The sequence below is a fragment of the Anthonomus grandis genome, chromosome 12 (assembly GCF_022605725.1).
Source record: "Anthonomus grandis grandis chromosome 12, icAntGran1.3, whole genome shotgun sequence".
Classification (NCBI taxonomy): domain Eukaryota; kingdom Metazoa; phylum Arthropoda; class Insecta; order Coleoptera; family Curculionidae; genus Anthonomus; species Anthonomus grandis.
In genome coordinates this window covers 24,065,882-24,080,194 of record NC_065557.1, presented here as the reverse complement: position 1 = coordinate 24,080,194, position 14,313 = coordinate 24,065,882, and the positions used below count along the sequence as shown (strand labels likewise).

The window sequence follows — 14,313 nt, the reverse complement described above, 5'->3', positions numbered from 1 at the left end:
AATAGCGCAAAATAAGCCCGGTTGGTTCGACTGAGCCTTTAGAAATCTGTGCTGATTTGATGTAAGCAGAGGTCCGATCCTTGTAATTAGATACTCATATAGAGGCATCTCAAAAGTTTACGATAATCCACATATCTGAAACACTGGTCTATAAATTTGAATATCTCCCTTAATTCCCTTTTTAAAAATAGGACACATTTTGGTGAGCTTCCCGTATTCAGGATAAATTCCCGTGCTTAATAAAAGATTAAATATTTTAGCCAAAGATCCAGCTAGGACGAAGATAGTATATTTAATAAAAAAAACTGGGTTTTCCATCGGGGTTCCTAGACATTTTTGGTTGTAGTCTTTTCAGTGGCAGATCTGAAATTTTGCCGCTCCTAGATAATTTGGAACTTGCCGTCCTTATTGTAACAAAAAAATGCGATTTTAAAATTTATTTTATGAGTGCTTAATCGATAATATTATTTTAAGAGGATTGCATACATTTGTAAAAAAAATGCTCAAAATCTAATTTACATTATTTAAATTATTACTGCTAAGACAAGAACCTTTTTTCCAACACTCACATTCAGAGTTCTTTGGGTTTTGATTTTTCAGCTTTTCTTTCAGTTTGAAATAGACAGTTGAAACAAAAATTCTCAATGCAATGAAAAAAATATGTACTTTTTTGATACTTAAATTCTTGCCCCGGATTTTGCTGCCCGAAAATCGAAATATCGGAATGATACGATTGTTTGAGTCCGCAAATCAAAATTTAATTTACTCTTTTCCAAACTAGGAGTATATATTATATTGTAGTCAGATTATCAAATTTTCATTTAACGATTAATTAGTTTGCTATCTGGCTAGCCATATTAAACAAAGCGAATAGGTGTTTTATAAAAAGACCGTGAGTTCACAGGTGCCAGATGTCAAAGTGTCAAATGGTAAAGCTTTTACCGTTTAACATTTTTGCAGGTGAAATATTTTAGTTGGTTTGTAAAAGACAAATTGTATTTAAAAGTATTTAATCAAATTTGATACCACCATCATTAATTTATATCAATCATGCAGGTTTTAAAAATTTCCCTTGTACCTATAATAGTAGGAAAAAAAGTACTTCTATCTACTTCCGTAGCTGTTTTTTTAATAGGATCCATATTCCTACAATTTAAAATTACACAAATTAAGCAAAACCGAAATTATCTCATAAAAATACGCCAATAAGCCGGCACTAAACACCTTTGTTCGCGCCAGAATAATAAATGTGTCAAATTTGAAAAACTGGCTAATGCTGGCTGTCGTTTTAAAATAATATTATATAATAATATTAATACAATATAATTAAAATAATAACAGCCTTTTAAAATCATGCGCATTGTTAAATAATCTGACCAAGTAGTTTTATGAAATGGCTAGCCAGATAGCAAAATAATGAATCGATAATTAATTTTTTACCATCTGGCCGCCGTTTATAAAAGGACTAGACGTTTTATAAAACCACGGGTTTTATAATCTGGCTATGATAAATACACTCCTAAAATATTGCGCGCAGCTGTCACAACCTCCATTGGTGTATTTCCCCACCTGTTCCCATTTGCCATGCAGGCTGGTATTGTACTAATATTATTACGTGGACGGACAAGTCTCCAAAAAGACTTGGGATCAGGTTAAACTTCATGTTCTATAATCAGAATAAGCACGCATATTTAAGTGATCTGCCCCTTTCCTTAAATATTCTAGTTTTTAAATTTAAAGTTACTTAATTATATAATATAGCCGGTTCTCTTTAACGTCGCCATAATTTTTTTTATATTTAAGTTCAGCCAATTATTTCCCTATTATACCAGCAAGGAAATCTATTACTCCTATTTTTACTCGGGTACAGACCTGTCTATAAGTGTGAAAATGGTCTCATACAGTTTATTTATTACATGCCATGTCTATATACGTGAGACCATTCAGCATTCTCCAATTCACGGCAGCCATGTCTGCATACAATTTTTGAAAATTCGTTTTACTAAAATTATAGACCTTTTCATAATTATTCTTATTAATTTCGAATTTTTCTCGTCTCAAGCATAGTATGGTTAGTTATTTATAAGGCAGAATGATGGATGTCTAAAACGACGACGAAAGAAGTGAAGTCGACGAAAACTACGCACCAGTACATATTAGGATCGTTTTGAGAGTCATTCGACATTAAAATTACCTAAAAATCAGATTATTATCATGCTTACGTTCACACGGCTCTAAGAAGTCTAGAAATTGATAAAAATGCTATACATTGCGCGATGGTGGAATATAAACAGTAGTAAGTAAATGTTGCACAATATTAAAAAAACTCTACACCCGACTAAACCAATTTCTGGAATTACACTATTATTAACGTGAACAAGCTCAACACTGGTCTACTGTATTTGGCATCAGGTCCTCACCTGATGAGTCCGCTATTTATGTTTTTACTTATTATTTTCGCCGACTAAACTGCCAACCGGCTCGTTAATTAAACAAACAGACGCACAAAATGCAGTTTGTGAGTGCTAATGAAAAGCCTAAACACAATGTGTTAACTATTGATCGAAAAATGTAATATAACATTATAAAATAAACGATTCGTGACATTGTGAAGTAAAAAAGTTCAATTACAAAGCTTTGTAGCTAAAGCGGATAGTGCATAAGCTATTTCTGACAGGAAATCTCTTAAAGAGAACTGAAAAGTATCACGAGCAGTTGAAAATTAAAGGCAACTTCTCGGCCTCTTCTGGTTGGCTTTACAGATTTAAAAACCATGGAATACGAGAATTAGCTGTTCAAGTGGAGAAATTAAATGCTGATAATGTAGCTATGGTAGAATTTTGCTATGATTTTCAAAATCTTATAACGGAGCGCGACATAAAACCTAAGCAATTGTATAATGGAGACGACACTGGACTTTATTAGAAAGCAGTGCCGAGAAGAATAACTGTTGCAAGCTTAGAAACTAGTGCATCAGGTTAGTTTTACCAAAGTTTACTGAATAAAATACAAGTTGCTTCACTCGGCGAAAAACCTTTTATCTTTCGATCTCAAAGGCAGGCCGCCGAGCTCCTCGCCGACGGGGAACTAGCAAAAAATGTAAAGGGGAATTCGGGTAAAAAATAGCTATTATTTTACGAGTTTCGTCTCTGCAAGAAACTATGCTCAGACCCCACACAAACTGGACTATAACTAACTATAACATTTACAGAACAGACAGACCCTCGGACAGACAAGGGGGCGGCACAGCCATCCTAATTAAATCCAAAATTCCTCACCAAATCGCACAAAATCCTGTTACCTTCCCCTATATTGAAACCACCTCCATATCAATCAAATTTGCCAACAAAAACTTAAAGATTATTTCCGTCTATAGACCACCCAAACAACCTTTCTCCGCAGAAATCCTTGACTCTCTCTTTGACCATCCCTCTAATCCTATCCTACTGGCCGGCGATTTCAATGCAAAATCCACATCGTGGGGTTGCAGAAGAAATAACCAGGCCGGTAAAACTCTCCTTGAATACTCCCAGTTCAATCTTATAACTATCCATGCACCCCCAGAACCCACCCATGACCATTATAATGGTCAAGATATCCTTGATCTAGCCATAACCAAAAATCTTCCCCACAATATCCAAACCAAAAACTCAGATGACCTGTCTACCTCCGATCATTCCCCTATAATTATTACCCTTTCCAACCTGCTTATTCCCATTTCTCTCCCCACAAAAAGAATCACAAATTGGACCCGTTTTAATAATCTCCTTAAACAAATCCCCCCCATAAACAATTCCCTAAGCCCCTCCCAGATAAACAAAAGCATCCTTTCTCTCTCAAATAACATCCTTTCTGCTCTAGAAAGCTCATCCTCAATAATCCCCATCCCACAAAAAAATCCCCACGCCTCCCCTATAACATCAAGTCCCTCATTAAAAAAAGAAACCGATTAATGAAAATGTACCGCAAATTCCTAGACCCATCCAAAAAAGCAGAAGCCAAACTCCTATCCAAAACTATCCTTTCCCTTATCCTGGAGCATAGAAATCAAAACTGGACCCAATTCCTCTCCGAAGTCGATGTCGAAAATTCCCATTCCCAATACTGGCGCCTTACAAAGTCCCTCCGGGGTAAAACAAAATCCCTTATCCCCCCCATTCATAGTCCCCACCAAGGAATTGTGTACTCGACGGAAGAAAAGGCATTAGCCTTTGCAGACTCCCTCGAGTCACAATTCCAGCTAAACCCTATCCTCCCATCCCTTTATGATCATGAACTGATCATAGAGAAAACATTCCGCCAAATTTCCCGTTCCCCAATAGATCCCAACTGCCCCATAAACCCAGCTACCATAGAAGACCTAAAAAACATTATTCACAACCTAAAACCTAAAAAATCCCCCGGCATTGACTATATTTCCAACAAAATGATTAAAAACCTCCCCGAAAACATCCTCCTCTCCCTCCTAAATATTTATAACAACTCCCTAAAACACTGCTATTTCCCATCTCCCTGGAAATCGGCATCGGTAATTGTTATTCCCAAACCCGGCAAAAACCTTACTTTTCCCCAAAACTGGCGCCCCATAAGCCTTCTGTCCACAATGGGCAAAATCCTTGAAAAAATAATCCTATCCCATATTGAATCCTTATTAACTTCCCACCCAATTATCCCTGTTGAGCAATGTGGCTTTGTAAAAGGGCTCTCCACGGTTCACCAACTGTGCAGAGTCCAGCAAAGCCTCATTGACTCCCTAAACCGGACCCATTCCACCCTCATGCTAGCGCTGGACGTTGAAAAAGCGTTCGACCGTGTCTGGCATGAGGGCCTAATCCATAAAATGCATTCCTTTAAGTTCCCATTAAACATCACCAAAATTATCCTCTCTTTCCTAAATAAACGGTCCTTTCAGGTTAAAATAAACAATATTTACTCCCCTACCCGCAATATCAACGCAGGGGTTCCTCAAGGTTCACCTCTGTCCCCTATCCTATATAACATTTACCAAGCCGATTTACCAAAAACGCCCCGAACCCAAATAGCCCTTTACGCCTGCTTCCTCAAAAAATCTTAAAACAATCCACTCCTATATCCAATCCCATATGAACCTTATCTCTGAGTGGTCTTCCCGATGGAGGATCAAAATCAACGCAGATAAAACTGAAGCGATTTTGGTCTCCCGGAGGCGAGATCGCTCAATCCCTCCTATAAAAATCGCTCCCACATAAAAATCAAATATTTGGGTTTCTACCTCGACCACAAAATATCCCTAAAACCCCATATAACAAAAACCCTTTCCATCGTTAACAGCTCCTTTAACGAACTTTATCCCCTATTAAACAAAAAAAGCCCCTTCTCCCTTAAAAACAAATTGCTCCTTTATACCCAAATTATAAGACCCAAACTCCTTTATGCCGCCCCATTGTTCATAAACTGCCCCAAGACCCACTTACAAAAGCTTCAAGTTTTTCAAAACAAAATATTAAGAATAATTACTGACGCCCCATGGCTCATTAGAACCGCCGACCTACACGCAGACCTAAACTTAGACACGATAAAACAACACTTAATAAAGACCCACACAAAATTCAAAGACAAACTCACAATCGATAGCGAAAGTTCTATAACGAACTTCCTAATAAAACCCAGACCAGACAAAGCATCTTTTGAGAATCTTTTTCCATACCAATGCCCACTACAAGCTCCTCCCATTCATCTTCCGTCCTAAACTCCGTCCCTCATCACCAGCACTTCAGTCCCGGAGATAATCGACGCGCTAATTTACCTACCGCGCTTAACGGTCCGAACACCCATCGGACCGCATAAAACATAATGCACAGTTTGCCGCGGATGAATTAAGCTCTCTCAGCGTAAACACCACAGATGTATGAATCTTTCGGTTTATTTTATTTAAAGCCGTTAATAAATAATAAAGATAACTAAATAAACATATCATAAAAACAATTAACAGATCATAATTTAATATAAAATAATAAAATAAAATAAAATAAAAAGTATTACTCTCTTGCCCTTTAACAGCTGCGAAGGCAGTAACCCGGCCTTCGCACTCCAATCCTTCCACACACACACCTCTCCCGCCCTCTCCATTGTTATTCCTGTCTCTCCCCCTATCTCCCCATTGCTCAGGAAGCAGAGCCATAAACAAAAAGATGCCTGCCTAAAGTCCATTAGCTGACATGTGACAGCAAGCCACGAAAAGGGCAACACCCACGCCAGGGTACGCCCGGTTGCAATGCCATGAATAAGGAGTTTCGTCTAATTCGAACTGTAGGGGAAGACGGAGCACGACTTTATAATAACTTCATAAAAAAAATATGTAAATTGATAATACATACTATAAATTATTTGTTTTTATAGCCACCAAACTAAATAAATGTTACATTATCAAAGTTTACGTAATTCAAGAACTAAATGGTTAAATTTTTTTTGTTAATAATTAGGTACTTAGGTATCTTATTAAAGGTTGTTTTGGTACGACTGGTTTCATTAGGATTTATTTTTAAATCAAAGTCAAAAGTTTGTGTGAAAAAATGCATATATTACTGTTACTAAACGTAACAACTAAAGATAGACATAACTACTAAGTAATGACATGTTTGAATTTTAAATGATTGATTACTACACTTTTTGACGTTTTTGTTATTTTGTCAGACTAATAATAGCATTCCCAAAGACATAAGTAATAAACGTAATGTTTCATTCATAACCAGCCCAAAAATGTGGAATTTTATTGTTTTAAAATCAGTACTGAGAGAGAAAAGGATGGAGAAAGTGTTGTTAGTACCCCTTGGCAACAATGCATATTTTCAATTAATTTTTGTTTGGTTTGTTGCCAGTGGGGCAGAGCTTATGAGCTTATTAATATTATTTGCACTAAGCACTAGTGCAAATAATATTATAATAATCGACAAATTTGTTATTTTCATTTTCCCTCCCTTACAAATTGGGTTAGGATTGTGTACTGTACAAATAATTTTCTATATCCATACGTGTTGTTTTCGTCGCTCTTGTACAATTTTAAATAGAGGCGAAAAATGTCATTACATAATTAATTAACCTTAACATTTTTCATGTGACGACGCTGGTGGTAAAAATACAGAAGTCTTTTGCTGTTTAAACGTAAAGACGCCCTTAGACTCGATAATTTAAAGCGTTTATTTGTTTTAATTCCTTGGCAACATCGCTCGGGATTCATTCATTCATAATTTTTGACAGAACTCGAAAAATAGTAAAACGTGCGTAAGACTGTAGCGCAATGTTGCCGAAGTGACTAATTTTTTTAAGGCTCCAAGATATTTTTGTTTTGACTACTGCTTTTATTAATATTTTTGCTTTTAAATTAGGTCGATTTTTTTATGAATTTTATTAATTTTCGATTAGTTTTTTTCATTATAAGCTCAGTTATGTTTCCGACTCAAATAACCTTTAAAAGGTATTATATTTTTTAATACTTAAAAAGCGGTTAAATAGCTCTGGCAAAAGTGCAATATTGTAAAAGAAGGACAAAAGATTGAGAGGAAAATATATTTTGCCATTTTAAAATGTAAACAATGTAGTCTCTTAAGCTGGATTTATACAGACAAATAAAGTAAAATAAAAATAAAATAAGAGTTAAATGTACAAAAGTTCCATAACGCATTTATATAGCAAAATAATATAAGAATAAAGTAAGAAGTTGACCAAAATCCAACTTTCATATTTTATTTTATGTAAAAATGAAACTGCGCACGTTGTTTTGGTCACAACACACCCTCTCATGACAGAGAGGTACTATAACCTGGCATGTAATTGGTTACCCTTATTTCTTATTTTATTATATATATAAATATATATTTTATATATATATTTTCATTTTTCGAACATCTAAAAAACATTAAACCACTTCCACGCTTTGTAAAACAACTGTCTACCGAACAATAAGTCGACATTTTAATATAATAGATTATAATAATTTGCCAGTCCACCCGGTACAACTAGTAATAAAACGCTCGCACATCAAAACGATTTAAACTCTACTCACTGTGTAACCCAACAGATTCGATTGTAGGAGCGTCGCCCGGCAAATGAAGTGAGGGGCGGTGAATAGGTAATTCGGCGCGTGGAGCCGAGTGAAGCAACTTGTATTTTATTCAGTAAACTTTGGTTTTACATAGATATTTTTGTACGTATAAAATGTTTTTCAAAGTTATTTTTTTCAAAGTAACGACCGTAAACAGTTTTATGTTATGCTAATGCCTCAGAAACCCATAAGCCATCATTGGAAAAACCCAAAAATCCGAGGGCTTTTAGAAATATAAAAAACACTGACCGTTGATTAATATAAAAGGACCTTCGATAAATCGTGTAATGTAAAAAGTGGGTTTTCCCAAAAATTGATACCCCAAGTTAGGGCTTATCTAAAAGAAAATAATCTACCAAAGATGTACTGGTATTGGACATGTATACACCGTATATTAGGAATGAAAAACTGAATTTAAAAAAAACGCTGAATACAATATCTATACCGAACAAAAACAAGCATATTATCTCATTTTTATCTGCAACCCCTTGGACAAGTGCGATATACCCCTAAAATATTAATAGAACGGGGGTCGAGTGATTAAATGATAATATTAGAATTATATTAGTATTTAACAACATTTAATTACATAATAATAAAAAATTTCAAAAATGTGTTTTCCTTAAATAGAGAAGAATTTTCTGAAACGTGGCTTTTTATGGTACAATTGGAAATCATTTTTTAAATGCTTCACTCACAACACGATGTATCTAACTTAACGCGCTGTCTGTGAAGCGTTATTTATCTGCTAGAAGCACTCCAGTACTGGAATCCGCGCCGTACTCACCTGATTGAAATCCTTGTGACCTTTTCCTGTTTCCCAAGATTAAATCTGCCTGAAAAGGAATCCAATACGATTCGTTGGAAGAGGTAAATCGAAAATCGGCGGAATCTCTAAGTGGTCTTGCAAAAGAAGACTAATATAGACTCTATACTCTTTTATAATTCTGTCAAAGGTGCTACTTACTTCTCGTAACTAATATTTCTTTTACATTTTCATCTTTAATTTTTGTCTCATTTGGCTTAGACCAATAAGTTGAAGGTGACTGTGAACTTATGACTGACAATTATTTTTTTTAGGTATGGCAATCTCCGACCGTAAAGAACTACGTTTGTCAGTGATGGCTTCATTACGAAAACTGATCCAAGGCGCACAAGAAAATCCCGAAGACCTCACCGAACTATCCAGGTTCGACAAAAATTACCTTCCAATTTTGTTTAATGTCTACACCACCAAACCCATTGGATCTGACGAAGAAGGCCAAAGACTAGCTGCCCTAGACACTATTAAAATGTACTTGACTATTGCTCGTCCTGATTTAACAGAGCAGCTTTTTAAAAACGCAGTGGAGAGACTAAATACTTCCAGTGACGAGCCCGAAGATCAATTTATTAAAGAATCTATCTTAGATTTAATTCGAGCATTAATTCCTTACCAAGGTGCTAAGAGTATAGAAACAATTTATCATCAGTGCGTGAAAAATTTGCCGGATATAAAAAATAATAAGGAGCAAAAAAAGGCTTATCGGATCTTGGAGGAAATTGTTTCCAGTGATTCTGATGGCTGCAAAACATTTGTTAAATCAAACAGAAAGGAAGTGCAGAGGCTTTTAAGAGAGAGCTTGAGCACTGCAGCTACTTCTAGCAAAGGAGCAAGGTTAAGATGCTTAAACTATTTAATTAAGTCGCAACCGCACTTGGACCAAGGTAGCAAATTGTTGAGGTCTACTATACCTGAAGCAGTGCTTTGTTGTAAAGATATAAATGAGCGATGCAGGCAAATTGCTTATGATGTTTTAAACACAATAGGCGAAACACTTTTGTCGCATGACCAGATGCAGCCATTCGTGGCAATGCTAACTGCAGGCCTTGCTGGAACACCTCACATGATTTCCAGTTCTATTTTGGCTCTGGCTTCAGTATTGCACAATTTCTCAGGTGCTTTGGGACAAGCGAATATCACACTTATCTTACAAACTATTGCAACCCTTGCCTCTTCACCCACAAGGGAAGTTGTAGCCTCTTGTCTTAGTTTTATCAAAGTTTACTGCACAACTTTGCCAAGTCTGATGGTGCAGGCCTCCTTAGAAAATATAATGAAGGCCTTGCTTGGCATGACCGATGATTGCAAAAGGCATTTTAGAATCAAAGTGAGAGATATATTGGATAGAATTGTTAGAAAATATGGAGCTGAAACTATTATGCCTTTTGTGCCAAGTGATGATCAAATAATGTGCAAACGGATTAAGAACTTGAGAAAATTAAATGACCGGAAAAAACGAACGAAAAAAGATAAAAAGGAACAAGATGAAGAGGATACGGTTAGCATGGAGGACTTTATTGTTAAGTCAAAACCAAAAAGTGTGGAAGAAATATTAGCTGATAGTGATTCAGATATTGATGACCTGAATTTGGAGCATAAAGAAATGAAACCGAAAAAACAAGTTGGCACATGGATAGAGGAAGATCCAGATAATATTGTTGATTTCACCGATCCATCCACCGTAGGGAAGATTAGCGCTACAAAACCTGGACAACAAAACCCTATCCAAGGACAAAAGAAATTAACCAAAGAGGCTAACAGAGGCTTTAAAACTGCTTCCGATGGAAGGCTTATTATCAGGGATTATGATGTAAGCGATAGTGATGACGAGAAAAATAAACTAAAGATTAATTTTAACTCGGACAGTTCAGCTTCAGAGGACGAAGCTGCCAGTGTTGCGGAAACTTTGTTAATGGCTAACAGAAAACGAAAACGCCCTTCTTCAGTAAAAAGCGGATTCAGTGCATCCACCGCACCACCCTCCAAATATAAAACTGGTGGTGTGGGCATTCACAGATCTTTGAATTCAGCTTCGTCCGTTAAAAGCGGTACTTCTGCGTTAGGCACAGAATATAAAAGTAAAAAGGCTGCTGGAGACGTAAAGAAAAAAGGAAAGAAGTTTGACCCTTATGCCTATATTCCCTTACAGAGAAGTACCCTGAACAAGAGGAAAAAGACAAAAGGTATGGGGCAGCTAAAGGGTATCGTTAAAGGCGCAAGAAAGGGAGTACTTAAAGGGGCTAAAGCAAAACGAAATAGGAAGAATAACTTGTGAAAAATATTTATTTTATTGTTTCTTCATAAAATGGATATTGTTTAAATTTGTATTGGAGTCTGAAGTCTACCAACTGGTAGATTGTGTGAATATATATAGTTGCGGCGAAATTAATCCATATTTGTTTATACCATTATGATTTTAAATAACAGCTTGATTAAATTATCGCAAATTATTATTATTTTATTCTTTTATACGAATTTTTGCTTTTAAATTTTAAATACTTCTAAAGGAAATCTAGAATAAAAATCAACATAATTTTTTAAATACAACCCTTATATTGGTTTTATGAAAATCAAATTTATACTCCTTTGCCGCGTTTTTCGCTAATAACGAATTTGGATCACGCTGTACAATCAAAGTTTGTGATTTAATTTAAGGTAATATTATTAAATAAATCCCATCTAATCCAACGTTAAACACGTAGTTAATAAATTGTGTTAATATTAAATTTCAGCCTTTTATTAAATTTAATAGTTTATCAATTGATCTTAAACAAGAAAAGCTTTGCACTTAACCAGCACACACTAAGAAGCACCCTACTCGACTGTGTGTGGCAACTACTGAATGATATCTGTATGACATTTCCTCTAGCACTTGCTTATATATATATATACTTATTATTCTTCCGCTTTCCTATTATCCCTTTATTCCTAAAGATAATATATATTATTATAAGCTCTGTATATTATGGCACCAATCGAAAGTAATTTTTTTGTCAAAACAAAAAAGACTTCATATATCTAACACACATAGAAATGTTATTTAGGCGTTTCGCGTTAGGGAATACGCATATACATTTTATCTTATTAACAAAAATTTTCCAGTTCATTTCATTTGATAAAAATATGTAATATTCTGTTAAAGATCTTTACAAAAACCTACCACTTTATCTCCAGACCCACATTAGCCGATAGCAAATTTACCTTAGTTTAAAGTTGGTTAGTTTGGATGGCCGGCGGTAGACGGCGCCGAAATGATAATTTTATAAAATATTTTGAATCGTTTTTCTTCATTATTTCAAAAATACTGCCGAAATTGGATACACAAGATTTTAAAACTGATGAGGTTATCTAGCGCTAGCACTTGTTACAAATTTTCCAGAACGTTTACTTTTGGTTTCTAGAGATCATAGCGCGTTGTTTGAAGTGTGTAAATAGACTAGCTGGTTAAAATAGGCTTTGCTTTCGTAGAAGTCAATTAGAAAAATATTTTATTGATACATACGGTTGATATTTTTGACTTCCCAATATTATAAAGAAAAATTGAAATTTCCATAAATGTGTGTCAAGCTAGCGTCCGATCGATGTCCAGCAACCACATTATATTCCTGTTATTTAATCAATATAATACCGGTATCTCCTGAAATTCCCAAGGGATTTTAATAATTTTTTGCTCAGATATTAACAGTGAATATCTAAATCGACTTACAGTGGTCTCAAACCTCTACAATCTATGGTTTCGTTGTGAAAATTAATTAAAAAGTCAAATGTTAAAGAAAAGAAAAAGGCTCTCTCCCAAACTTTCCAAAGGATTTGGATGAAACTTTTTTCTATAATAGATAATAAATATCTAAACCGATTATAGATGCTTGCAAACCTGTACAAACAAAAATTTTTTGGTAAAAAATTATTGAATTGTTAGATATTAAAAAATATGAACGGCTATAACTTTCAAAACTCCAAAGGATTAGAATGATACTTTTTTAGGTAATTAACAATAAATATCTAAATCGATTTCAGATGTTTTCAAACTCTACAAACGAAAGTTTTTTGGTCAAAAATTATTGAATTGTTAGATATTAAAAAATATAAACGGCTATCCCAAAGGATTTGGATAAAACTTTTTAATATTAAACATATAAATATTTTAATTGATCTGAGTTTTAAGAGATGTTGCAAAACTCTCCATTTAAACTAATTAAATCGAGTTATTTTAACCAATCAAAAGACCATAATAATTCTACAATTATTTGTTTTTTTTATATAACAAATACAAAGAAACTAATTTCTGGGTATAAACACAAGATCCAAATCCAGCCAACTAGTAGTATGGAATAAAACTATCAGGGCTAGTAGGTCTAAGTCGTCGATACTGATGTTATAAAACAGACTTTTTACAGTTTAACCCGAAATAAAACGCAACTTAAAGCGAGATGAAAGAAAACAACTTGTTTACGCTCATACGCAATATATTAATAATGCAACTTAACTCAGTTACAGAGTGACATTCGCATAGTGGACAAACACAGTAGTAACAACATGTGACATTAGATGTCGCTACTTTGTTCAGCTTTAAATAGAAAACGGCCACAGTAAACTTTTGGTATACTTATTCACAACAGATACTACAGTCAGGTCCTACAAAAGAGTGTTCCCTTCAGGTTGTCACTCTGTTCCAGGAGACAATAGTCAATATTTTCCAGAAAGGTCCAATCAGAACTGACGTTATTACTACTGGTTGGATTGTTAACGGGATGCCTAAAAAGTATATCCGAGGAGGTTTCATTAATGTTATTTAAGGAGAACTTACATAGCCTTCGTTCGCAACAGTGTCTGGTCTCAGTTAAGATCCTTTTGGAAATTTCACCCAGGAATTTGTGTATGTTGTTAGAAGCAGTTAAGTTTTTACCCTCTGAACTGCCCAAAAATACAATTCTTTGCGCTCTTTGGTGTACTTTTTTTAAATGTTGTTTTATTACATGACGGGGAATGCATTTACGCACGAACTGGGACGTACAAGGCCCTCCAGAATAGTGTGGGGCTCAGTGAAGCCACTACCCACTAAATAATTCAATAATTTTTTACCCAAAAACTATCGTTTTTAGAGATTTGCAACCCTCTGAAATTGATTTAAATATTTTTTGTTAATTATATGAAAAAGATTTATTTAAATCCTTAGGGAAATTTGGAAGTTATAGCCGTTTATATTTTTTAATATTTAACAATTCAATAATTTTTTACCAAGAACTGTCGTTTGTAGAGTAGAGGTCGTTTATAAATATTTTCGAGGCCATGATAAAACGTTAGATTTCTCTTTGCCGCTTTTATAAGAAATATTTTTTTCACTACACTGTGCGATGACTAGTTTCTGAGATATGTCCGGCGACCTCTCTTAGTTGTACACCCGGTACAT

The 14,313-nt window shown here is 34.9% G+C and overlaps 1 protein-coding gene across 1 annotated transcript in view; it reads left to right on the top strand.

Moving 5' to 3' along the window:
- Positions 1 to 11,629, top strand: part of LOC126742656 (RRP12-like protein) — a 31,374-nt gene extending 19,745 nt beyond the window's left edge. The window contains exon 6 of the mRNA XM_050449392.1: positions 9,161 to 11,629. Coding sequence (XP_050305349.1) covers positions 9,161 to 11,178 — 2,018 coding nt within the window. The 3' untranslated portion in view covers positions 11,179 to 11,629. The remainder of the gene's footprint in view (positions 1 to 9,160) is intronic.
- Positions 11,630 to 14,313: the final 2,684 nt, after the last annotated feature.